We start from the raw sequence: 27366 nt of genomic DNA on the forward strand, positions 1-27366 counted from the left end.
AATAACTATTTTTTCACAAAAATCTCTAGTATAGGTAACTTAAGGGTAATTTGTAGTGATGTAAACCTTGCTTTCTTTATAATGCAGTGGGAATGGCACTGCATAACAGGTCATACTAGTAGTGAGTGAGTAATGCGATCTTTTGTCAGGAATCTTTGTTATCAGTAATACTTCCCCTTCTATCCTTATTAGGAGAGCGCCTGAATTCCTGAGTGGTACGTAATGCAGTCTTGGGTCCATGGTCCACCTCAGGACTGTACGTTTATGGCAGGAAGCGTGCCATGAGATATTCTCAGAAATGTAAAAAAAACTTCCAGCATTTCCCCTTTGAGCTGTTTATTTTGTGCAAGTCTATGTAACTGCACCGAGCATGACAATGGCAGGACTATAGTGAAATATTCACAATACATTTCTTAGGTGCGTGAGATACAGATATTATGCCCTTACTGCTGTTGACATAGCTCCTTATACTACACTTAATTCCGCTATGCTAGAAGGAAAATGGAGAATAACAGATAAGGACGGTGAATTGCTCCATTGTGATCAGTAATTGTACTTCTAAAGTAGAAGTGTGATAAAATGTATACAGCATCGATAATGCCGGCAATTTCTTCATTTTCTTTAGAAGTCCACTATCCATGAGGAGAGGTGAGCATTTCCCATCATACAACACCCTTCCTTGACTACAGGGGTACAACGTTTTAACAACTATGCAGAATATGCCAAGAAACTGTCCAAGCAAAAGTAATTAGATCTATCGAATGAGAACTCCTTCTGTAAGCGATGCCTGCTATATACATAAGTCTGTGATCGAACAGAATGTAGACACAAGTTGCCAGCCCGATCTACGAATGCTACTCACCTCAGTTGCTGACTGGAGCTGACCGGAGCGGCGGTGAGTAGCGCGATCAGCTGAGCTGTCACTGTGGTTACCCGCGGCCACCGCTGCATCCACCGCTGGATCCAGTGACAGCGGGTAACCTCAGTGACAGCTCAGCCGATAGCGCGGCTGTCTTCATTAGCTGCGTGGAGGTGACCGGAGCGGCTGTGTCTGCTGCAGCTCCGGTCACCTCCATGCAGCAGCGCTGGATGCGACGCTGGAGGACTGTGGAGTACGCCGGACAAGGAGGGCTTTTTGGGGCTGATTAAAGTGGTGAACCAGGGAATGTGTTTGTGTTTTATTTCTAATAAAGGATTTTTTCGGGCGTGTGTGTTTATTTACTGTAATTTACAGATTAATCATGGAGGGTGTCTCATAGACGCCTGACATGATTAATCTAGGACTTATTGGCAGCTATGGGCTGCCAATAACTCCTTATTACCCCGATTTGCCAACGCACCAGGGCAAATCGGGAAGAGCCGGGTACAGTCCCAGAACTGTCGCATATAATGTATGCGGCAATTCTGGGCGGCTGTTGGGTGATATTGTTAGGCTGGGGGGCTCCCCATAACGTGGAGCTCCCCATCCTGAGAATACCAGCCTTCTGCCGTATGGCTTTATCTGGCTGGTTTTAAAATTGGGGGGGACCGCACGCCGTTTTTTTTAATTATTTAATTATTTATTTCACTACACAGTATAGACACGCCCACCGGCTGCTGTGATTGGGTGCAGTGTGACACCTGTCACTCAGCATGGGGGGGCGTGTCTCACTGTAACCAATCATAGGCGCCGGTGGGCGGGGTAAGCAGGGAATAGGAGATTGTTTAATGGGAGGCCGGCTTTTTCAAAACAGTAAAAGCCGCCGGAGCAGTGTGAATGCCGTGCAGCGCCGGGGATCGGGGATCGGTGAGTATGAGAGAGGGCTGCTCAATTCAGTTACTCAGGAGATTAGCGGTCACCGGTGAGTCCTTCACAGGTGACCGCTAATCAGGACGCGACACAGACAGAGCCGCAGCATGACAATGAAGTCGGGTGAAGTTCACCCGAGTTCATTCTGACAGTGCGGCTCTGTCTGTGTCTGCTGTCATCTGCCATTCACAGCTGCTACATGGCTGTCTGTGTCTGCTGTTAGCGGCCATGTAGCAGAGCTGAATGGCAGATGACATAGTAAAAACGCATCCCTACACATTACACACGCTTGGCAAGTCAGTAAATAAAAAAAAAAAAGGGTGCCCAATGCATACGTCACAGAACACATGATCTAAAGGATCGCACACAAAATTGACCAATTTAACATAGGCTACTAACGCACGTGTGACAGCAAATGAACGACCTACGTGCAATCTCATTAGATCGCATATGCGACCTGGGCGTGTCACATCGCATACGAGATCGCATACCTAATTGTAAGGTGTAAAGCTGGCTTTAGGGGCGAGCATTGGGAAGTCCTCATACACATGTTAAGTGCTGGCCAAGCCCACCGATATTAGGTTCGGGAACGTAGGTCTAATGTGTATGGGGACCATCAGGTGATAGGTTTATATATTTGCAAAAATATAGCAGTATTTGACTACACAGCATGCACAGAGATGGTAGAGCTCAAGATTTATGGAAGAAAACTACTAGAAGTAAAACGCCTAAAGAGTGATCTACTTTTGTCTGTTTTGCACTTCCCTCTCTGACGCATAAAGGCAGGTGGTGTGCACCTATTCATAAGACCCGGTTCATTGGCTATATCTGTATTTTGTGGCCACTGGATGGGAGCCCTAAAAATCACCACTACCCTAGAGACATTCACAGCTCTTCTTTTGATTTGCCAGCATGAAGTGATGTATGTCCGTCACACCGCAATGATTATGTTACGAAAGGCCGACTTTTCAAAAGAACTCTGGCATCCATACACATTGGACTGCTGATAGCCAAAAAATTGTTGGGCCGACAGTTATCACTCTTGACGCTCCACTACATGGGAATGTTTGACTTAGCTGAGTGCCCCTGTATTTTGTACAAGAGAGCTGATGGGGAAGAGTTGGAAGGCCCCCATTTCCATTACATTGACAGCTGGACCTCCTGATATCAGTATGTTCAGGTGACTTTAGGCTATGTAAGCCAATAGAAAGATACAATATTTTAGAATATTTAAAGCACTGCTCCAGTAGTTTTTTTTTATTGCACCGCTGTACTGGTGCTTTAAATGTAATTCTCCTGTCTAATACTCACCTGCCTCTGTTATCATTTGTTTCTAGCGTTGCTCCAGTTGGTCTCTGATGATTTGTGACCAGACAGCGCGCTCCAGTGTTTCATGGAGCGCTCCAGAGGTCACAACTCATTACAAGTCTATCCAAGTCTATCAGAGCTTTGTTTTGACTCTCAGAGTTGTATTTAGACTTTGTGACAAAACTTATGACTACTGACCAGTCAGAAGTTCCGGTGACAAGATGGCGACAAGGAACTGGAGTAGCAACAAAAATGGATGAAAAAGCCAGAGTTTAAGTATGAGACAGAGGACAAAGGACTTTGATTTAAAGCATCACTCCAGTGCTGAATCCCCCCCTCTTCCCGCTGGAGTGGTGCTTCAACATTATAAGTTTGGCCATTCACAAAAAGCGAATTTCCTTTACTGATATTATTCTGCAACTTCTGAACTTGAGATCATTTTTTTTCTAGCTGAAGTATGTTTTGACTCAGTGTATATTTGTGCTATAAACACCTATCCATTATTTTAATATGAAGCTATGAAATAAAATATTACATTTGTTTCCTGATGTGCTTGAATAAATCAGCCATAAAGTCAATCCTGCAAAATGTTATTAGTGTAAGGGTGTATATAAAGCTGAGAGCAAGCATTCCTACTCCAAATACTACTATATAGTTGACTGTACTCTCAAGTACCCCCATTATCCACAATACCATCATTACACAGCAGTATACAGTACAGACCAAAAGTTTGGACATACCTTCTCATCTGTAGAACAACTATTAAGAGGAGACTTTGTGCAGCAGGCCTTCATGGTAAAATAGCAGTTAGGAAACCACTGCTAAGGACAGGCAACAAGCAGAGGAGACTTGTTTGGGATAAAGAACACAAGGAATGGACATAAGACCAGTCGAAATCTGTGCTTTGGTCTGATGAGTCCAAATTTGAGATCTTTGGATCCAACCACCGTGTCTTTGTAGAAAAGGTGAACGGATGGACTCTACGTGCCTGGTTCCCACCGTGAAGCATGGTGGAGGAGGTGTGACGGTGTGGGGGTGCTTTGCTGGTGACACTGTTGGATTTATTCAAAATTGAAGGCATACTGAATCAGCATGGCTATCACAGCATCTTGCAGCGGCATGCTATTCCATCCGGTTTGCGTTTAGTTGGACCATCATTTATTTTTCAACAGGACAATGACCCCAAACACACCTCCAGGCTGTGTAAGGGCTATTTGACTAAGAAGGAGAGTGATGGGGTGCTACGCCAGATGACCTGGCCTCCACAGTCACCAGACTTGAACCCAATTGAGATGGTTTGGGGTGAGCTGGGCCGCAGAGTCAAGGCAAAAGGGCCAACAAGTGCTAAGCATCTCTGGGAACTCCTTCAAGACTGTTGGACATCCATTTCCGGTGACTGCCTCTTGAAGCTCATCAAGAGAATGCCAAGAGTGTGCAAAGTAGTAATCAAAGCAAAAGGTGGCTACTTTGAGGAACCTAGAATATAAGACATATTTTCAGTTGTTTCACACTTTTTTAAGTATTTCAATCCACGTTTTGATGTCTTCAATGTGAATCTACAATTTTTAGAGTCATGAAAATAAAGAAAACTCTTTGAATGAGGTGTGTCCAAACTTTTGGTCTGAGTTTGGTCTGTACTGTATATTAGATCTATACTAGAAGTAGTAGCGATGCATCCTTGGCTTACAGAACGTTTCGTCATGGATGACTATCCTTCATTCTGACATTCTTTTCACAATAGTCTGAGTGCAAAATGGAGGCCAAACTGAAATATTGGTTACCCACGAATGTGAGTAATGTCGTACAGTGCCCGCAGAACGGTATTTGGAATAAATAGGTTGTGTACTGGTATGCTGACACTAAAGGTCCAGTCACACTAAGCAACTTACAAGCGATCCCAACAACGATAGGGATCGCTGGTAAGTTGCTGGTGAGATGTCACACTGCGACGCTCCAGCGATCCCACCAGCAACCTGACCTGGCAGGGATCGCTGGAGCGTCGCTACACGAGTTGCTGGTGAGCTCACCAGCAACCAGTGACCAGCCCCCAGCGCCGCGTGGAAGATGCTGCGCTTGGTAACTAAGGTAAATATCGGGTAACCAACCCGATATTTACCTTGGTTACCAGCGCACGGAGCTACACGTGCAGAGAACAGGGAGCAGCGCACACTGAGCGCTGGCTCCCTGCTCTCCTTGTTACAGCACACATCGGGTTAATTACCCGATGTGTGCTGCAGCTAAATGTGCACAGAGCAGGGAGCCGCACACTCTGCTTAGCGCTGGCTCCCTGCTCTGCTAGCTACAGCACACATGGGGTTAATTAACCCGATGTGTCCTGCAGCTACATGTGCACAGAGCAGGAGCCGGCACTGACAGTGAGAGCGGCGGAGGCTGGTAACAAAGGTAAATATCGGGTAACCAAGGACAGGGCTTCTTGGTTACCCAATGTTTACTGTGGTTACCAGCCTCCGCAGAAGCCGGCTCCTGCTGCCTGCACATTTATTGTTGCTGTCTAGCTGTCACACACAGCGATCTGTGCTTCACAGCGGGAGAGCAACAACTAAAAAATGGCCCAGGACATTCAGCAACAACCAACGACCTCACAGCAGGGGCCAGGTTGTTGCTGGATGTCACACACAGCAACATCGCTAGCAACGTCACAAAAGTTGTTCGTTAGCAGCGATGTTGCTAGCGATGTTGCTTAGTGTGACGGGGCCTTAATATACATAGCACTGTTATCAGTAGCCGTGAAGTGTCCAGATAATAATGTGTGTACTGCCAACTGAAAACCTCTAAAGCTGGGTTCACACTAAACGACAGCGACAACGACGTCGCTGTTACGTCACCATTTTCGGTGACGTAACAGCGACCTTGTAAGTCGCTGTTATGATCGCTGCTTAGCTGTCAAACACAGCAGAAGCAGCGATCATAACGTCGCTTTGCTACATGTGCAGAGAGCAGGGAGCTGCGCTTAGCGCTGGCTCCTTGCTCTCCTACAGTACACATCGGGTTAATTAACCCAATGTGTGCTGCAGCTACATGTCACAGTTCAGAGAGCAGGGAGCCGCGCGCACTGCTTAGCGCTGGCTCCTTGCTCTCCTTGCTACAGTATACATCGGGTTAATTACCCGATGCATACTGCAGCCACATGTCACAGTGCAGGAGCCGGCGCTGGCAGCAAGAGCGGAGGCTGGTAACCAGCGTAAACATCGGGTAACCAGGGAAAGGTCTTCCCTTGGTTACCCGATGTTTACGCTGGTTACAGCTTACCGCAGCTGCCAGTGCCGGCTCCTGCTCGCTTCATTTCGTCGCTCTCTCGCTGTCACACACAGCGATGTGTGTGTCACAGCGGGAGAGTGACGACCAAAAAATGAAGCTGGACATTCAGCAACGACCGGCGACCTCACAGCAGGGGCCAGGTCGTTGCTGGATGTCACACACAGCGACAGCGACGGGACGTCGCTGCAACGTCACAGAAAATGGTGACGTAGCAGCGACGTCGTTGTCGTTGTCGCTGTGTGTGACACCAGCTTAAGTAGAGGAATTGTGCTGTAAATTAGCCCCTGATTAACGGTTTTAATTAAATGCATAATACAGGCGTTTTAAGAGAGAGAAGAAAAAGCAGAATAGGATCACTAGAAAATACAGGTCCCTGAGTTGTCCTTTTCTGCTTTTAAAAGTGTTCTCACTGAAGTGTTTTATGGCATGTCCTATCAATATGTCATAAAACACTTCGGTGGCAAAAATCCTTTAAAAATATTGAATCACTTTTAGTTATACATGTGCTTTGTAAACCTGATGACTAACCATATATCCATCTTTTACAAGGAGTTGTCACTCTAAATCCTAGATGGAAAGTGTGAAGTTATGTCATGCTGTATTCCTAGCTTGTGGAAACTCATAATTATGCAGATTAAGGCTTTCTAGAATATAGCTACATGGGGACATTTACCCAAGACCGGTGTTTCGTACCCTATCGGAACCTTGGACTGAAGAAATCAGACTCCAGCTCCTCCATGCTAAACATCACTATACCATCACTGTACCATAAATTCACCCTTGAATATTACCTGCTTAACCCAGCAGGAAGTACGCCGCCGCCTCGAAATCACTAAGGTTGACAAATCTCCGGGCCCGGATGGCATACACCCCAGAGTACTACAGGAATTGAGTTCTGTGATAGATAGACCATTATTTTTAATCTTCTCAGATTCCTTAATAACAGGGTCGGTACCGCAGGACTGGCGCATAGCAAATGTGGTGCCAATATTCAAAAAGGGGTCAAAAACTGAGCCGGGAAATTATAGGCCGGTAAGTTTAACCTCTACGGTTGGTAAAATCCTTGAGGGTTTCTTGAGAGATGCTATACTGGAGTATCTCAAGAAAAATAACCTTATGACAGAGTATCAACATGGGTTTATGAGGGATCGATCCTGTCAAACTAATTTGATCAGCTTCTATGAAGAGGTAAGTTCAAGCCTGGACCAGGGAAATGCAGTGGATGTTGTGTATATGGACTTTTCAAAAGCTTTTGATACGGTGCCACACAAAAGGTTGGTACATAAAATGAGAATAATGGGGATAGGGGAAAATATGTGTAACTGGGTTAAAAACTGGCTCAGTGATAGGAAACAAAGGGTGGTTATTAATGGTACGTACTCGGACTGGGTCTCAGTTCATAGTGGGGTACCACAGGGGTCAGTATTGGGCCCGCTTCTTTTCAACATATTTATAAATTACCTTGTTGGGGGCATGCGGAGTAGAATTTCAATATTTGCAGATGATACTAAACTATGCAGGGTAGTCAATACAGAGGAGGATAATTTTATATTACAGGGAGATTTATGTAAATTGGAGGATTGGGCTGAGAAGTGGCAATTGAAGTTTAATGTAGATAAACGTAAGGTCATGCACTTGGGTAGAGGAAATAACATTTATGATTATGTACTTAATTGTAGAACACTGGGTAAAACAGACACAGAAAAAGACTTGGGTGTATGGGAGGATGGTAAACTTCACTTTAGTGGCCAGTGTCAGGCAGCTGCTGCCAGGGCTAATAAAATAATGGGATGTATTAAAAGAGGTATAAGTGTTCATGAAAAAAATATAGTTCTACCTCTGTACAAGTCACTAGTGCGACCGCACTTAGAATACTGTGTACAATTCTGGTCACCGATATATAAGAAGGACATAGCTGAACTGGAGAGGGTGCAGAGAAGAGCGACCAAGATTATTAGAGGAATGGGTGGGCTGCAATACCAAGACAGGTTATTAAACTTGGGGTTATTTAGTTTGGAAAAACGAAGGCTTAGGGGGGATCTAATCACAATGTATAAATATATGAGGGGACAGTACAGAGACCTTTCCAAAGATCTTTTTACACCTAGGCCTGCGACTGGAACACGGGGGCATCCGCTACGTCTTGAGGAAAGAAGGTTTAATCAATCACAGACGAGGATTCTTTACTGTACGAGCAGTGAGACTATGGAACTCTCTGCCGCATGATGTTGTAATGAGTGATTCACTACTAACATTTAAGCAGAGCCTGGATGCCTTTCTTGAAAAATTTAATATTACCAGTTATGTATATTAGATTTTATGACAGGGTATTGATCCAGGGAACTAGTCTGATTGCCGGATGTGGAGTCAGGCAGGAAATTTTTTCCCCATTGGAACTTGTTTGCCACATTGGGGTTTTTTTTGCCTTCCTCTGGATCAACATGTTAGGCTACGGGTTGAACTAGATGGACTTAGAGTCTCCCTTCAACCTTAAAACTATGATACTATGATACTATGATCACTATGGTATTTACAAAAAAGAATAGATGAAAGCCTGGCATAGGAAAGGTCCAATAGGCAGGTGTCCACCAGCTCCTTAGCTGGGCAGATAGGTGTGTTTCTATTCACACATATAGGGAGGAGACTTGTGAGTGTAAAATACGCAGCATGATCACAACTCTGTACAAATATCACTTTAGAACTAGTTGCTTGCCAGCAATCTGATAAGACTTGGTAGACCACCAAAACTACAACCATCATGTAAACAGCATTATTTCCTGTAGCGTCAATATATCTCACAATGCTGTAGAGCAGCGTTCCCCAACACCATACCTCAAGATCCACCAACAGATCGCATTTTCAGGATTCCTTCAGCCTTGCACAAGTATTGGAATCATCCCCTGTGCAGATAATTAAATTATTACCTGGGCAATCCTAAGGAAATCCTGGAAATGTGCAGTGTTGGTGGCTCCTGACACTGCTGTAGAGATGGTTACCCTGCCCAACTGGAGAGGGAGCTCGTCATCAATCAGTGCTGGGATCCCCCCAGGCACCAGAGGGGATATTAGAGTTGGTGCAACGTTCACACATCCCACTCCATTAGCTATGAAAGTGTTTTGTGGCCGCTGGAGTGACCGCGGCTCCTCTTGTAATTGGCCAGTCTGGTGCGAAGTTATTATTGTGACATGTTACCCCAGGCAGGCTATTCATAAGATGAGCCTCTAAGGCCAGATATGGCACCAGAAATGTGTCAGTTCTATCTGCTTTTATATTCATGAAGAAATAAATAATTCAAGATTTTTACCTATTTACCTACAGAGTGTGCCACCTGGGATCCCAAGTGTCCTTTATAAGGCAGGGAGTGAGCACTCATTGCTTACTCTCCTTGGTTTGTCATTCCACAGGCAAATGTGGTGAGCTCAGTTTTTTTTTTTTTTTACTTAAGAGGCCATACTGCCCTCCTATTATACCAGCCACAGACCAGTGTCATGGCCGATGGAATGAGACCAGTGAATCCAATTGTACCTCCTCTAGCAGTCAATCTGGACAGGCAGAAAATGAAGCCCCGCTCACTCTGTCCATCCTTATACTGTGAGAAAACTGGATCTAAAGAATGACCGGCAGGAAACTGAGCCTTGGTATAAGGAGGTAGGGATGGACCCAAGGTAAAATGAAACACGAAATAAGACTGCAACCAATAGTCAAGACCTGGGGAGAAACACTGTGCGGGTAGCGTCATTGTTAATTGAAATTACAGAGAACTTAATATCATATTCAGGAGAATGTTATATATAAAGTGTTTATATGATATAAAAAGGTGAAAATCCAGGGTAGAAGCCTTATCCAAATCAGCTGGACATGAGTTGGGTGTGTGTCAGGCCACATGCATAGCCACACCCACATTTCACATCCAGACTACTTTGCATAAGGCTTCTACTCTAGATTTCTCCTCACTGGCACATGGGACTCCTAGACATAAGGCCTCATTTCTCTTGGGCACGGCCATCCCACTCCTCTGAGGGACTATAGTTCCCAGACCAACCAGTACCCCTTACTGGGAGTCCTCTAAGGGGCTATCGTTCCCAGACCAGCCAGTACCCCTTACTGGGAATCCACTGAGGGGCTATAGTTTCTAGACCGGCCAGTACCCTGCACTGGGAGTCCTCAGAGGGGCTATAGTTTCCAGACCGGCCAGTACCCGCACTGGGAGTCCACTGAGGGGCTATAGTTTCCAGACCGGCCAGTACCCCGCACTGGCAGTCCTCAGAGGGGCTATAGTTTACAGTCAGGCCAGTACCCCGCACTGGGAGTCCTCTGAGGGGCTATAGTTTCCAGACCGGCCAGTGCCCTGCACTGAGAGTCCTCTGAGGGGCTATAGTTTCCAAACCGGCCAGTGCCCTGCACTGAGAGTCCTCTGAGGGGCTATAGTTTCCAAACCGGCCAGTGCCCTGCACTGAGAGTCCTCTGAGGGGCTATAGTTCCCAGACCGGCCAGTACCCCTTACTGGGAGTCCACTGAGGGGCTATAGTTCCCAGACCGGCCAGAACCCCGCACTGGGAGTCCACTGAGGGGCTCTAGTTCCCAGACCGGCCAGTACCCTGCACTGGGAGTCCACTGAGGGGCTATAGTTCCCAGACCGGCCAGTACCCCTTACTGGGAGTCCACTGAGGGGCTATAGTTTCCAGACCGGCCAGTACCCCGCACTGGGAGTCCACTGAGGGGCTATAGTTCACAGACCGGCCAGTACCCCGCACTGGCAGTCCTCAGAGGGTCTATAGTTTCCAGACCGGCCAGTACCCGCACTGGGAGTCCACTGAGGGGCTATAGTTCCCCGACCGGCCAGTACCCCGCACTGGCAGTCCTCAGAGGGGCTATAGTTTCCAGACCGGCCAGTACCCCGCACTCGCAGTTCTCAGAGGGGCTATAGTTTCCAGACCGGCCAGTACCCCGCACTGGGAGTCCTCAGAGGGGCTATAGTTTCCAGACCGGCCAGTACCCCGCACTGGGAGTCCACTGAGGGGCTATAGTTTCCAGACCGGCCAGTACCCCGCACTGGGAGTCCACTGAGGGGCTATAGTTTCCAGACCGGCCAGTACCTCGCACTGGGAGTCCACTGAGGGGCTATAGTTTCCAGACCGGCCAGTACCCCGCACTGGCAGTCCTCAGAGGGGCTATAGTTTCCAGACAGGCCAGTACCCCGCACTGGGAGTCCACTGAGGGGCTATAGTTTCCAAACCGGCCAGTGCCCTGCACTGAGAGTCCTCTGAGGGGCTATAGTTTCCAAACCGTCCAGTGCCCTGCACTGAGAGTCCTCTGAGGGGCTATAGTTTCCAAACCGGCCAGTGCCCTGCACTGAGAGTCCTCTGAGGGGCTATAGTTTCCAAACCGGCCAGTGCCCTGCACTGAGAGTCCTCTGAGGGGCTATAGTTCCCAGACCGGCCAGTACCCCTTACTGGGAGTCCACTGAGGGGCTATAGTTCCCAGACCGGCCAGAACCCCGCACTGGGAGTCCACTGAGGGGCTCTAGTTCCCAGACCGGCCAGTACCCTGCACTGGGAGTCCACTGAGGGGCTATAGTTCCCAGACCGGCCAGTACCCCTTACTGGGAGTCCACTGAGGGGCTATAGTTTTCAGACCGGCCAGTACCCCGCACTGGGAGTTCACTGAGGGGCTATAGTTTCCAGACCGGCCAGTACCCCGCACTGGCAGTCCTCAGAGGGTCTATAGTTTCCAGACCGGCCAGTACCCGCACTGGGAGTCCACTGAGGGGCTATAGTTCCCAGACCGGCCAGTACCCCCGCACTGGCAGTCCTCAGAGGGGCTATAGTTTCCAGACCGGCCAGTACCCCGCACTCGCAGTTCTCAGAGGGGCTATAGTTTCCAGACCGGCCAGTACCCCGCACTGGGAGTCCACTGAGGGGCTATAGTTTTCAGACCGGCCAGTACCCCGCACTGGGAGTCCACTGAGGGGCTATAGTTTCCAGACCGGCCAGTACCCCACACTGGCAGTCCTCAGAGGGGCTATAGTTTTCAGACCGGCCAGTACCCCGCACTGGGAGTCCACTGAGGGGCTATAGTTTCCAGACCGGCCAGTACCCCACACTGGCAGTCCTCAGAGGGGCTATAGTTTCCAGACCGGCCAGTACCCCGCACTGGCAGTCCTCAGAGGGGCTATAGTTTCCAGACCGGCCAGTACCCCGCACTGGGAGTCCTCAGAGGGGCTATAGTTTCCAGACCGGCCAGTACCCCGCACTGGGAGTCCACTGAGGGGCTATAGTTTCCAGACCGGCCAGTACCCCGCACTGGGAGTCCACTGAGGGGCTATAGTTTCCAGACCGGCCAGTACCCCGCACTGGGAGTCCACTGAGGGGCTATAGTTTCCAGACCGGCCAGTACCCCGCACTGGGAGTCCACTGAGGGGCTATAGTTTCCAGACCGGCCAGTACCCCGCACTGGCAGTCCTCAGAGGGGCTATAGTTTCCAGACCGGCCAGTGCCCCGCACTGGGAGTCCACTGATGGGCTATAGTTTCCAGACCGGCCAGTACCCCGCACTGGCAGTCCTCAGAGGGGCTATAGTTTCCAGACAGGCCAGTACCCCACACTGGGAGTCCACTGAGGGGCTATAGTTTCCAGACAGGCCAGTACCCCACACTGGGAGTCCACTGAGGGGCTATAGTTTCCAAACCGGCCAGTGCCCTGCACTGAGAGTCCTCTGAGGGGCTATAGTTTCCAAACCGGCCAGTGCCCTGCACTGAGAGTCCTCTGAGGGGCTATAGTTTCCAAACCGGCCAGTGCCCTGCACTGAGAGTCCTCTGCGGGCTATAGTTTCCAAACCGGCCAGTGCCCTGCACTGAGAGTCCTCTGAGGGGCTATAGTTTCCAAACCGGCCAGTGCCCTGCACTGAGAGTCCTCTGAGGGGCTATAGTTTCCAAACCGGCCAGTGCCCTGCACTGAGAGTCCTCTGAGGGGCTATAGTTCCCAGACCGGCCAGTACCCCTTACTGGGAGTCCACTGAGGGGCTATAGTTCCCAGACCGGCCAGAACCCCGCACTGGGAGTCCACTGAGAGGCTCTAGTTCCCAGACCGGCCAGTACCCTGCACTGGGAGTCCACTGAGGGGCTATAGTTCCCAGACCGGCCAGTACCCCTTACTGGGAGTCCACTGAGGGGCTATAGTTTTCAGACCGGCCAGTACCCCGCACTGGGAGTCCACTGAGGGGGCTATAGTTTCCAGACCGGCCAGTACCCCGCACTGGGAGTCCACTGAGGGGCTATAGTTTCCAGACCGGCCAGTACCCCGCACTGGGAGTCCACTGAGGGGCTATAGTTCCCAGACCGGCCAGTACCCCGCACTGGCAGTCCTCAGAGGGGCTATAGTTTCCAGACCGGCCAGTACCCCGCACTCGCAGTTCTCAGAGGGGCTATAGTTTCCAGACCGGCCAGTACCCTGCACTGGGAGTCCACTGAGGGGCTATAGTTTTCAGACCGGCCAGTACCCCGCACTGGCAGTCCTCAGAGGGGCTATAGTTTCCAGACCGGCCAGTACCCCGCACTGGCAGTCCTCAGAGGGGCTATAGTTTCCAGACCGGCCAGTACCCCGCACTGGCAGTCCTCAGAGGGGCTATAGTTTCCAGACCGGCCAGTACCCCGCACTGGGAGTCCTCAGAGGGGCTATAGTTTCCAGACCGGCCAGTACCCCGCACTGGGAGTCCACTGAGGGGCTATAGTTTCCAGACCGGCCAGTACCCCGCACTGGGAGTCCACTGAGGGGCTATAGTTTCCAGACCGGCCAGTACCCCGCACTGGGAGTCCACTGAGGGGCTATAGTTTCCAGACCGGCCAGTACCCCGCACTGGGAGTCCACTGAGGGGCTATAGTTTCCAGACCGGCCAGTGCCCCGCACTGGGAGTCCACTGAGGGGCTATAGTTTCCAGACCGGCCAGTACCCCGCACTGGCAGTCCTCAGAGGGGCTATAGTTTCCAGACCGGCCAGTGCCCCGCACTGGGAGTCCACTGATGGGCTATAGTTTCCAGACCGGCCAGTACCCTGCACTGGCAGTCCTCAGAGGGGCTATAGTTTCCAGACAGGCCAGTACCCCACACTGGGAGTCCACTGAGGGGCTATAGTTTCCAAACCGGCCAGTGCCCTGCACTGAGAGTCCTCTGAGGGGCTATAGTTTCCAAACCGGCCAGTGCCCTGCACTGAGAGTCCTCTGAGGGGCTATAGTTTCCAAACCGGCCAGTGCCCTGCACTGAGAGTCCTCTGAGGGGCTATAGTTTCCAAACCGGCCAGTGCCCTGCACTGAGAGTCCTCTGAGGGGCTATAGTTTCCAAACCGGCCAGTGCCCTGCACTGAGAGTCCTCTGAGGGGCTATAGTTCCCAGACCAGCCAGTACCCCTTACTGGGAGTCCACTGAGGGGCTATAGTTCCCAGACCGGCCAGAACCCCGCACTGGGAGTCCACTGAGGGGCTATAGTTCCCAGACCGGCCAGTACCCCGCACTGGGAGTCCACTGAGGGGCTATAGTTTCCAGACCGGCCAGTACCCCGCACTGGCAGTCCTCAGAGGGGCTATAGTTTCCAGACCGGCCAGTACCCCGCACTGGGAGTCCACTGAGGGGCTATAGTTTCCAGACCGGCCAGTACCCCGCACTGGGAGTCCACTGAGGGGCTATAGTTTCCAGACCGGCCAGTACCCCGCACTGGGAGTCCACTGAGGGGCTATAGTTTCCAGACCGGCCAGTACCCCGCACTGGGAGTCCACTGAGGGGCTATAGTTTCCAGACCGGCCAGTACCCCGCACTGGCAGTCCTCAGAGGGGCTATAGTTTCCAGACAGGCCAGTACCCCGCACTGGGAGTCCACTGAGGGGCTATAGTTTCCAAACCGGCCAGTGCCCTGCACTGAGAGTCCTCTGAGGGGCTATAGTTTCCAAACCGTCCAGTGCCCTGCACTGAGAGTCCTCTGAGGGGCTATAGTTTCCAAACCGGCCAGTGCCCTGCACTGAGAGTCCTCTGAGGGGCTATAGTTTCCAAACCGGCCAGTGCCCTGCACGGAGAGTCCTCTGAGGGGCTATAGTTTCCAAACCGGCCAGTGCCCTGCACTGAGAGTCCTCTGAGGGGCTATAGTTTCCAAACCGGCCAGTGCCCTGCACTGAGAGTCCTCTGAGGGGCTATAGTTCCCAGACCGGCCAGTACCCCTTACTGGGAGTCCACTGAGGGGCTATAGTTCCCAGACCGGCCAGAACCCCGCACTGGGAGTCCTCAGAGGGGCTATAGTTTTCAGACCGGCCAGTACCCCGCACTGGGAGTCCACTGAGGGGCTATAGTTTCCAGACCGGCCAGTACCCCGCACTGGCAGTCCTCAGAGGGGCTATAGTTTCCAGACCGGCCAGTACCCCGCACTGGGAGTCCTCAGAGGGGCTATAGTTTCCAGACCGGCCAGTACCCCGCACTGGGAGTCCTCAGAGGGGCTATAGTTTCCAGACCGGCCAGTACCCCGCACTGGGAGTCCACTGAGGGGCTATAGTTTCCAGACCGGCCAGTACCCCGCACTGGGAGTCCACTGAGGGGCTATAGTTTCCAGACCGGCCAGTACCCCGCACTGGGAGTCCACTGAGGGGCTATAGTTTCCATACCGGCCAGTACCCCGCACTGGGAGTCCACTGAGGGGCTATAGTTTCCAGACCGGCCAGTACCCCGCACTGGGAGTCCACTGAGGGGCTATAGTTTCCAGACCGGCCAGTACCCCGCACTGGCAGTCCTCAGAGGGGCTATAGTTTCCAGACCGGCCAGTACCCCGCACTGGGAGTCCACTGAGGGGCTATAGTTTCCAGACCGGCCAGTACCCCGCACTGGGAGTCCTCAGAGGGGCTATAGTTTCCAGACCGGCCAGTACCCCGCACTGGGAGTCCTCAGAGGGGCTATAGTTTCCAGACCGGCCAGTACCCCGCACTGGGAGTCCACTGAGGGGCTATAGTTTCCAGACCGGCCAGTACCCCGCACTGGGAGTCCACTGAGGGGCTATAGTTTCCAGACCGGCCAGTACCCCGCACTGGGAGTCCACTGAGGGGCTATAGTTTCCATACCGGCCAGTACCCCGCACTGGGAGTCCACTGAGGGGCTATAGTTTCCAGACCGGCCAGTACCCCGCACTGGGAGTCCACTGAGGGGCTATAGTTTCCAGACCGGCCAGTACCCCGCACTGGCAGTCCTCAGAGGGGCTATAGTTTCCAGACCGGCCAGTACCCCGCACTGGGAGTCCACTGAGGGGCTATAGTTTCCATACCGGCCAGTACCCCGCACTGGGAGTCCACTGAGGGGCTATAGTTTCCAGACCGGCCAGTACCCCGCACTGGGAGTCCACTGAGGGGCTATAGTTTCCAGACCGGCCAGTACCCCGCACTGGCAGTTCTCAGAGGGGCTATAGTTTCCAGACCGGCCAGTACCCCGCACTGGGAGTCCACTGAGGGGCTATAGTTTCCAGACCGGCCAGTACCCCGCACTGGGAGTCCACTGAGGGGCTATAGTTTCCAGACCGGCCAGTACCCCGCACTGGGAGTCCACTGAGGGGCTATAGTTTCCAGACCGGCCAGTACCCCGCACTGGCAGTCCTCAGAGGGGCTATAGTTTCCAGACCGGCCAGTACCCCGCACTGGGAGTCCACTGAGGGGCTATAGTTTCCAGACCGGCCAGTACCCCGCACTGGGAGTCCACTGAGGGGCTATAGTTTCCAGACCGGCCAGTACCCCGCACTGGGAGTCCACTGAGGGGCTATAGTTTCCAGACCGGCCAGTATCCCGCACTGGGAGTCCTTTGCATGGTGTTGGGTGTTTTCGGGATTGCTGCTGTCTCTTCAATACAGGACGCCTTTGGCCATCCACAGAGGACGGTCCTGCCACTTCATTTCTACATTCTATGTAATCTGTGGAGCCGTGCTGTACAGGGAGGATGAGCGCCTCTTCATCCTGTATGGGGCGAAGCACAGGGCTGCTGGAAGTTCTGCTGGGCGCCTGCTTCTGCCCCTCAGGTGCCCAACCGGGTCATGTGACCGGCATGTGGGACACTTCGGAGGATGCCGCCTGTGTCTTTAAGGCAGGATACCGTCAGTACATGTTCTGGGGAGGGGTGGGGGTGCTGGGCCCCCATAATGGTGCTGGGCCCCCATAATGGTGCTGGGCTGTGTCCGGGAGCTCCGGCGCTGCATGCCCAGTGCAGAGTGTACCGCAGCCCGCTGCCTCCGTGCACCGGCGCTGCCGCCTGTCTGCTGGGTGTGGCCTGAGCTTTATTTGAGCTCCCAGCTGTGGCCGTCTATCTGCTCCCACCCTCAGAGGAGGGGGACTGGGGCTGCTCGCTGTGGGGCGGCAGTCTGCCAGGGACGGAGAAGGGAATGTGAGGCGTACAAAGGAGAGCGCTGCCGGACGGACTGGGCACCGGGCAGGATTGGGGCATTACAACGGCGGCGGGGCTGATGTGGACGAGGCTCCGGACCGAGCACCGAGGTGGAGGCTGGCACCGGAGGCTGCGCCGGCTGTAGTGACCTGTGGCCGTGCACGGAGGCGGCACTCGGCTGCATAGATGCCTGCAGAACTCAAACAGGTCAGTTATGTGTGTATATAATGTGTGTAACTGCAGACTTCTGTGTACAGCTACATATGTGTATAGCGCTGTATAAAGCCGTCTGGGTATAATTGCAGACTTCTGTATATAACTGTGTGTGTGTGTCTCTACAGACGTCTGTACCTACCTACGTGTGTGTATAATGGCCTCGTCTCCCCCCACTGCAGAGAAGTTCCCACAACTTCCAGGCGGGGACAAGTTGCCTGGTTCCCCCATGTTAGTGTTTGGGGGCTCCTTGCACCCCTGAGTACAGCAGCCCTCCGCATAGCTTACATTCCTGCTTCTTCTGGAGCATCTGACTGTACTTTTGTGTGGAGGGGCTGTATCGGGGCATGCCTGGTCAGGAGTGGGCATTGTTACATGCCCCTTGTTGTTTGCTCTATACTGTGCAGAGCTGAGCTGTATTTGGTTCTAATTGTGATATAGGTCTAGTTTTCAAGATCCAACTAGGTGAATGAGAAATCCAGCTCTGCTACATCTGTAGGGTAACACTTCTGGCTGCTGAGATGTGGGTGTGATCCTTCAGGTCTCCAGATGATACAGCAGTCTCTGGTGAGGATGGGTGATGTGCCAGCTGTACCCGCACAGGGCAGAGGAAGGCTCTGCTGCCTGCAGGTTCCTTTTATCCCTGGCATATCAGAGCCAGGAGGCAGACTTCCCTGCATCACGCTGTTTGCTGCACCCTGGCACTGTGGTGCTGGGTGCCATCCTGCCTGTTATTGGCACAGCAGTCCTTGCTCCAGTAATTACCAGTATTGAATCTTGAGTAATATTTAAAGAACTCTTCCTCCTGTCAACTAAAAATCAGCGTTCACCCTCCCCCTATGGCCGAAAAGCCAATCCGTTGATGCATCTCCTGGTGCGCGGCTGGGTTCTGTCTCCACATCCGTTTTGTAATTTAATATCTTGAAAGCAGAAGACATTATGCCGTGTTATTTCACTAATCAATATTTGCATCCATGAGATTGCTTTTCACTTTTACTACCTAACTCCATTAGTATAGGAAATGGCTTCATGGAGCCTGATGGGGCGGTAAGGCGAAGTTCTGCTATAAAGTAATGTGGTGTCCCAGGATCATCCAGCAGCGACATGATTCTCTATATCGGCCAAGATATCTGCTGTTACCTGTAGTGCTGTGCGCTTGTCTTATTACATGCCCTGATTGCTATGACCTGTATCTGGCACATCCTAATGAAAGGTCCTATTATATGACTACTAAAAAGGCAAATTGTCTCCAATCATGGCTCCTATAGTATATCATCATACTTCATCCAGACTAATCCCCCAGCGTGAATAAAGTCTGCATTGTACTGCCGCTAGCGAATATTGTGCTGCTCTTGCATTATGTTCTGCAGATGAACCATGAGAATTCGGGTTGTCGGTATCCTACAAGCCATGTCAGTTCTCTCCTGTTTTACTTGAGCCGTTTCAGATCGACATTCATATATTTCTGCAGTTGTGTAAGTTTTGTCGCTGCTAAACTTTTTCATGTTTGTGCATCGAGCTGCGTTTAGAAAGTGTTCTCACAAAGCCCTTATCTAATACTGCTCCACCAGAAACTCATCTCTGCTTCATGGAGGCGTCATAGTGATACATGGCAGGGTGTGACGTGAGCCCTGTACATAGTATATTGAGTAATGCCATTCTCTCTATAGTTGCTATGGCACAGCAGGTATATGTGGTAATTAGGAACTCAATGCAGCATGATTCTGTTCCTACCAAGAATGGATGCCCTGATGGGCCCATAAGCACCAATCCATGTTAGATGGGTCTGTGCTGCACAAATGTCACTCAACACAACGATCACCAAGCTACGACTTGACACATGATATGAAGAGGGAAGTCACTAGAAAAGGACATAATTGTAGGAGAAATACAAGGCGAAGAGGAAGACCAGCAATCCGATGGCTTGATACAATCAAGATAACGGCGCAGAAGACCCTGGTGGACCTATCTAGGCTTGCACAAGATTGATCTTCCTACAGAGCGTTCATCCATCAAGTCGCCATGGCTCGAGATCGAGCTGAAGGCCATTAAAAGAAAGTGCTGCACAAATATAGAGGGATTAAAGCTAAGTTGGGAACGTTACTTCTACAAGTGTTTTCCAAAGATGAAACTATGCCAAAGTGGGCCATGATTGGTGTAAGACCTACCCGTCTTTTGTGATGATGTGGAGCTATATGTGGCTCTCAACCATTTCTGTATGAACGTACATGTCCAGATGGTGCTAAGATGATGCTTTTTCTATTGCATTTGTTTGCAAAACGTTATCTGGGTCCCAGATTTGTGTGTGTATAGAAATGTGAACCCCGAGTTATATGGTAATGTGCGGCCTGGCTGAAAGCTTGGCTTTATCCACGTGTGGTTCCGAGGATGCTGGAATATCTGCCTCCACATTAATTACTTTGTTTCTATAGGGCCAACGTATTCCACGACATGTTACAATTCAGAGGGAACTTGTGCACGCCAGATAAGATATTACATAGTTCCACACGTGCCAAGAGGATGAGGGCACTGCTTACAGCCGGAGTCCACATTCTGAACATTGGCTTATTAGTGATAATGATGCTTAATGTTCACTTGCACCTTTTGTAACTCGCAGCAGTGAGCAATTAGTATCCTACATGTTAATTACCGTCAGCCATAAAGACAGACTGAAGTCCTTATGGGAGTGTTTCTACCTACTGTACAGTATGTAACGCATTTCACACACCTAAGTGTTAATTGAAACTCTTCCATACGTTACAACTTGTACATTTCAGCGTGAAGGCTCAGTATCTGGAAAATAGGTGATCTCATTCCACTGCGGGTTAGTTTCCAGTATGCACTGATAACCTTAGCAGGTGGGTGTGTTGTTGTGTTTTTTTCTTTTTTGAATTGCCAGGGTGTGTCTGGTAAATGAGCCAAGGTTGGGCGTCCTGTCATCCAGGTTCACTTGTAGAGACAAAGAAAAGAAATAAATCTCATTGATGGTAGCACAGTGCTCTCAGCTGATATTTCTTTCTTGGTTTCAAGATGAAAATTATTGATCTTTTTAAATGTAGTGTATGTCCCCTGTGACTTCCCCTTACAGACTGGTACTTTATCTAGACAGATGAATGATGCTTCTTAACTTTTAGTGTCTTGTTCATGTATTGTCTTCTTACTTGCCTATTAGTATCTGTCGCTGAAGTCGGATCTGTGTTTTGGCCGCCATGCATTTGTCTTCTAAATATCATTGTACTGGAGAATAGTCTCTATGGCCATGCTGTCATCCTTTTTGCTACCTTTAGATAAAGGGAGTTATTGAGACAGCTTTGTGATTTCACCTACTCTCCAGTGTTAATGTTTATGAAATGTGGGAGAAGTAAACTTCTAGAAATAGAAGATTAGGTCATCTGGATGCCTGTATTTTCATTTGTATAGAGTCACCATATTAAATGGCGCTTTAGAGATTTCATCACTGTCCATATCGGAGCTCACACTCTAAATTCTCGATCAGTATGTCCTTGGAGTGTGGGAGGAAACCCATACAAACTCCTTGCAGATGTTGTCCTTAGTGAGATTTGAACCCAGGACCCTAGCGTTGCAACGCAACAGTGGTAAACACAGTAAATGGAACTTCCATGTGGGTTTTTTGCCAAAACAGGCCCATTTAAATTATGAAAACTAATTCCAAGATACATGTATATATTCCTAAACAAGACCCCACCAAAAGTAACCTGACGAGTTGAAAATGTAGCCCAATGTGGGTCCAGAGTGTTACACAGCAGTAGGGGATTCATGTAATGTTTTTATGTGAAAATATTCAGGAGCATTATGAATTCAGTCCCAACGATTTTCAGCTTGGGTGTCCAGTGGACGCTCCTGCTCAGTAAGTAAGTGCTCCCTCAATAGCTATCAGCCCCCAAGATGGAGCACACTCTATAATCCTGATTCAGGATGAGCTAATTCCAAGTAATATGGTTTATTATTATTTTTCTCAACACTATATACAGTATATCAATCTGCTAAGCTCCTCCTGCTCTGCAACATGCTGTCCCCAGATAAGACCCCTCTTTCAGTATGACTGGTTTTCTTTTAAAAGGGTTGTCCAGTCTAGAATAAGTCTGCCGTCACTTTGTGTGACCGCAGACTTGTGAATACTCCCAGTGTCCATGCTGTGCACTGCGAGGATTCATCGGTGTCTGTGCCAGGAACGGTGGTCAAGTATGCGATGTGCATACTCTCAGCCAGAACCCGATTAGTGGGCATGGCCTTGCTCAAGAGAGCTACAGCCTCGAGTTGGGTTCCGGCCGGGAGCCATATTGTATACTTGATGTCTGTTCTCGGCACAGACCACACCGAATCCTTGTAGTGCAGAAGCTGGGAGGATTAACAAGTCTGCAGTCACATAACCACTTCAATAGATGCTCTTTGTTAATTCTACATTGACCTGTAAAGAATATTGCACATTAGGTCTCTTGCATTAAAACCTGGAAAAAGTATCCGTGTCCACAGCCATCACTTGATAGTGACGAAGTGCAAAGGAAAATTGCTGCTAGCAACATGGGCATATTTTGATGATGTGAGGGCCATAATGCTTACCAGCAAAGTACGACTGGAGGAAATGCAGTAAAATAAATAATTCAAAAAAACCGACGTGCGGTTCCCCCCCCCCCCCCCCCCCTCAATTCTGATACCAGCCAGGGTAAAGCCACACGGCTGAAGGTTGGTATTCTCAGGATGGGAAGCTCCACGTTTATGGGGAGCCCCCCAGCCTAACAATATCAGCCAGCAGCCGCCCGGAATTGCCGCATCCATTAGATGCGACAGTCCCGGGACTCTACCCGACTTATCCTGAATTGCCCTGGTGGCAGGCAATCGGGGCAATAAGGAGTTAATGGCAGCAGCCCATAGTTGCCGTTAAGTCCTAGGTTAATCATGGCAGGCGTCTCCCCGAGATACAGGTTAATCATAGAAGGTAAGTTAAAGAAAATAAAGGATTTTTTCGGGTGTATGTGTTTATTTGGAATAAAAGACAACCCCCCCCCCCCTCTTTCACCACTTTATTAACCCCCAAATACCCATCCAGGTCCGGCGTAATCCACAAGACGTCCCACGAAGCTCTTAGCTCTGCTACATGAAGCTGACAGGAGCGGTACCAGACCAGACCGCTCTGTCAGCTCCATGCAGCAACTGAAGTGAGCCGCACGATCAGCGATGATGTCACTCAGGTTACCCGTGGATCCTCCAACTGTGACAGCAAGTCGCCCGAGTGACTGAAGTGATCAGCAGTGCTGTCACTCAGGTTACCCGCGACTTCCGCTCTCAGGTGGAGGACTCCAGCTGTGGTCGCGGGTAACCTGAGTGACGGCACCGCTGATCGCGCTGCTCACTTCAGTCACTCAGGAGATTAGCGGTCACCGGTGAGTCCTTCACGGGTGACTGCTAATCAGGATGCGACAGACAGAGCCGCGATATGACAATGAAGTCGGGTGAAGTTCATTCTTATCGCGCAACTCTGTCAGCGGGCATGTAGCAGAGCTCAATTGTCATGGGACCGCACTGCAAAAAAAAAATGCATGCGTTTTGGATGGGTTTTTTTTTTCCCCTCAAATGCAGTGTTTAAAGTTTTAGAGGGTGTATTCTTTTCCGCACTGTTATGAACGCAACGTGCGCACATACCCTAAGAATGGCAGCCCTGCATCACTGGTAGCTTCCTTTTTTTTTTTTTTTTTTTTTTTTTTTTTTTCCATGTCTTATTTATCCTACATTATTCTCACCTTTTCAGGCTTCCTAGGTCTTTTTAATGCCCCAGGCTAACTGTGAGGTTGAGATCAATGCAGAACTTGCTGTTGATTTGATGTTTGGGCTCACAATCAAAATTCCTTAAGACTGACGGGACGTTAATGTGCACACATACATATCTACATCAGGGCAGCTCCATTTGCTTCCTTCGAATTTCCTATCATAAGATTTTGGCACCATTCTCTGCAATACAGGGCAGTACAGAACACTTGACCACAAGGACTAATAGACTTCTGAAAGCCCCCATGACACAAAAAAAAAAAATCTCAAATGTTTTTTTTGTTTTCTGCTTGCATGGTGGTTCCCGCCTTCTCTCTCTGTTCCCACAGCAGGGATTAGGTAATCCTTTTTGTGTACTTACAACTTTGGACCTTGGATCTCTTATGGGAACAAAGGGAGAATGGTAGTGGAAGTATTAGCCAAAAAAAACCCTATCAGATTTCTTCTGTCTGAGGTAACACTCTCTGTTTCAGAATATCCTACGCACAAAAGGAAGTCCACTTAAGTGCTAGGTCTTATTAATAAGTTTGTTTTCTTCTAGTGTGCGTGCCTTTCATCACAAGAGAAACTGCTAAGAGATTTGTTAAGTGGCTGGCGGTATTGTGTCCACGTTATCAGCTCTCGAAACTGCATTGTTCTGTACTGTTGACATTGGTTGACCTTGGTCACCACAACCTTACTCAGGGTCACTAAATGAAGAGTATATTGTACTTACAGTTGGTCTTTCAGGGAAAAAAAAGTTAGTGAATGTGTCCTTAAACAGGCCTGTAATGATGATTGTATGTGTCCAACTGATGGTCGCCCATGGATCCCTTTCTACTAATGTACAGCTTTAAAGAGTACCAGAGCGGCTGGTTTACAGAGGCCTTATTGTTTCTTTCGTAAGTACGAAGCTTTTCACTATGGAGTGAGGGCTGCCTGGCTCCTATATCATTGATTCCTGTGCAATGTTGGACTAAACATGGCAGCAATGTACTCAGACTTGTATGTAGTCCAGCTAATGTAACTAACCTGTGTGGACACCTCGGTCTACTTATTCTTTTAGATTTCAGCTAAATTGGTATGAATGATTGTTGAGACAAGTGAGTTGCTTCACTAACAATAGATTTGATTGTTCCAATCTTCACATTGCCAGAATAGGGAGAATTAAGCCTGCTTTACACGTGTCGATATGTCGTGCAATAGCATTTGTGATCACACCCGCCCCCACCATTTGTGCGGCACAGGCAATTTGTTGCCCGTGTCGCACAAACTCTGTAAGGGGAAGGGACGTTCAGCGTCACAGCGACGTCACACAGCGGCCGGCCAATAGAAGCGGAGGGGCGGAGATGAGCGGGACATAAACATCCCGGCCACCTCCTTCCTTCAGCATTGCCGACAGGACGCAGGTAAGCTGCAGTTCATTGTTCCCGGGGTGTCACACGGAGCGACGTGTTCTGCCACGGGAACGATGAACAACCGGTGCACAGAAGGACGTGTTTTTTGTTTTTGTTTTTTTTCTTTAGAAACGAGCAACGATAAGGTAAGTATTATTGCTCGTTCAGTTGCACGTAGCTGTCACACGCTACGATATATCTAACAATGCCGGATGTGCGTCACTAACGATGTGACCCCGACGACATATCGTTAGATATATTGTAGCGTGTAAAGCGGCCTTTATTCTGCTCCATGCACCAGAACGGTCTTTTATAAATTGCACCACATTTATTTGTTTTGGACACTTTCTGTGCCTTCTCTGACTTGGAAGAAGTGTGGTTTGGTAGAGACCAGGTATGGCCTAATAGGACACCAATCTCTGCCACCAAGTAAAGGGGAATTTGCACTGCAACATAATAGTGAGTGAGCATTATTAAAAAAAAACCCAACCCATTAGTTTCATGCTTATCTTACCAGGTACACTGCTGACCACCCAATAAATGAGCAAGACTCTAATTGAGTGAAATCTCTTTTGTGCAGCACAAAAGATCCTCGTATTTTGCCGTGAATTGTCTTGTGTAAACAGCACTCGCACTGCCGAAGTATGGCAGCCTAAGCACATTCAGTATAAATGGCTTGGTGGTATGCCTCATTTTCTGTGGTCTGTGTAAACATACATATAAACAACCACAGATCGGTAAAAGTTTACCGCTCAACGGTTGCAATGTACTGTCCGTGTCAACCAACAAGTCTCCTCCTAAAGGTGTGCTCACACGAACGTATGAATTGGACGAGTGCAATGTGAGAAAAGCTCTCATTGCACTCGGACCAATGTTAGTCAATGAGAGAGCAGTTGGTGTGTGTGTGTGTGTGTGTGTGTGTGTGTGTGTGTGTGTGTGTTTTTTTTTTTTTTTTTTTGTTTGTTTTTTTTTTATTTTTCTCATCCAGATTCCGGTTGAGAGAAGCAGCAACATGCTGCGATGTGATGCTGAAAATGTCTGGGACTCGCTAATACAAGTCAATGGGTGCGAGAAAGAAAACGTATGGCACAAGGACCATCCTAGCGATGTCCGTTTTTATGGATACATTACGATCATGTAGCACAGAACACTGTAAATGACTAATAGCTGCTGAGAAAAAAAAAAAACGGATTGCACAATGAGCGCACATGGATGACAAGTGAGACATTGTCTTACTCCTGGAGGAGAATGGGATCGTTTTTCCATACGTTCGTGTGAGTCCAGCCTAAGGGAGACCAAAGTAAACGGTACACCCTGAGCTACCCATACTAGACCTCCCGAGTGTGCACAGGCTGCCATAGTTCTGATTAGGCCTAAGACACACGGCATGAAAATTGGAGGGAGTGGAATGCTATGTTTTATCGCATTCCACTCAGGCTAATATTAGCCTATGTCCCAGCACCCTTGAACGATTATTTTCTCAGCCCTAATCGGACTGAGAAAACAATTGCAGCATGCTGCAGGTGCAATGCGTTCCTTATTTCTCTTGCACCCATTCAAATCTATGGGGTGAGAGAAAAATTGCACTGCCCTCGCAGTACACCGGTGTACCGCGAGTGCAGGGCGAGAATGGCAATAGCCGGCTATGGAGGCGAGAGGGAGATAAATTCCTCCCGCCCCTCCTCAGTGCCTGCCCGCCCCCCGCAGCTGAGGTCTGATCGCATGATTGGACCTCAGTCGCAGAGACACTCGCATGACACTTGGCTTCTGCTGTGCTGCCAACGTGAGCAGAGTGTCATGCGAGGATCACAGTAGATCCCCCCCCCCCCCCCCCCCTACCTCCCCGTGTGGCCCCGGCCTTACACTGGACGATGCACTGCCGAGAACAATTATTTTTTTGAGCATTTTGTAATTTTCATTTGGGTGAGCAGCCTATTTAGGCCCGTTTCACACGTCAGTGAAAAACACTGACGTTCTTCACTGACGTGTAAAACACGCACATGTCCCTCCATGTTCCGTGATTCACGGCACACGTGGGTTGTCCATGTGCAATCTGTGATTGCATATGGACATTACTCACCTGCTTACAGCACCAGTGAAGTCCTCAGCTCTGCAGCGTCCGCCTTCCGCTCTCGGCAGCTACTTCCTGGTCGGCTATTCTTGCTCTCATGAATATTCATGAGCCAGGCAGGAGCTGCCGAGAGCGGAGGCTGCACAGTGAATCGCAG

General features: G+C 49.6%; 1 protein-coding gene across 6 annotated transcripts in view; it reads left to right on the plus strand.

Moving 5' to 3' along the window:
• Positions 1 to 27366, plus strand: part of ARVCF (ARVCF delta catenin family member) — a 330276-nt gene that overhangs the window by 52275 nt on the left and 250635 nt on the right. Inside the window, exon 1 of one of the 6 annotated variants that reach the window (XM_075321006.1) lies at positions 17587 to 17972. The exons of the other annotated variants lie outside the window; for them this stretch is intronic. Coding sequence (XP_075177121.1) covers positions 17952 to 17972 — 21 coding nt within the window. The 5' untranslated portion in view covers positions 17587 to 17951. Of the gene's footprint in view, positions 1 to 17586; positions 17973 to 27366 lie in introns of those variants that run through there. 6 annotated transcript variants of the gene reach the window in all.

Source organism: Anomaloglossus baeobatrachus, chromosome 1, assembly GCF_048569485.1.
Source record: "Anomaloglossus baeobatrachus isolate aAnoBae1 chromosome 1, aAnoBae1.hap1, whole genome shotgun sequence".
Taxonomy (NCBI): Eukaryota; Metazoa; Chordata; class Amphibia; order Anura; family Aromobatidae; genus Anomaloglossus; species Anomaloglossus baeobatrachus.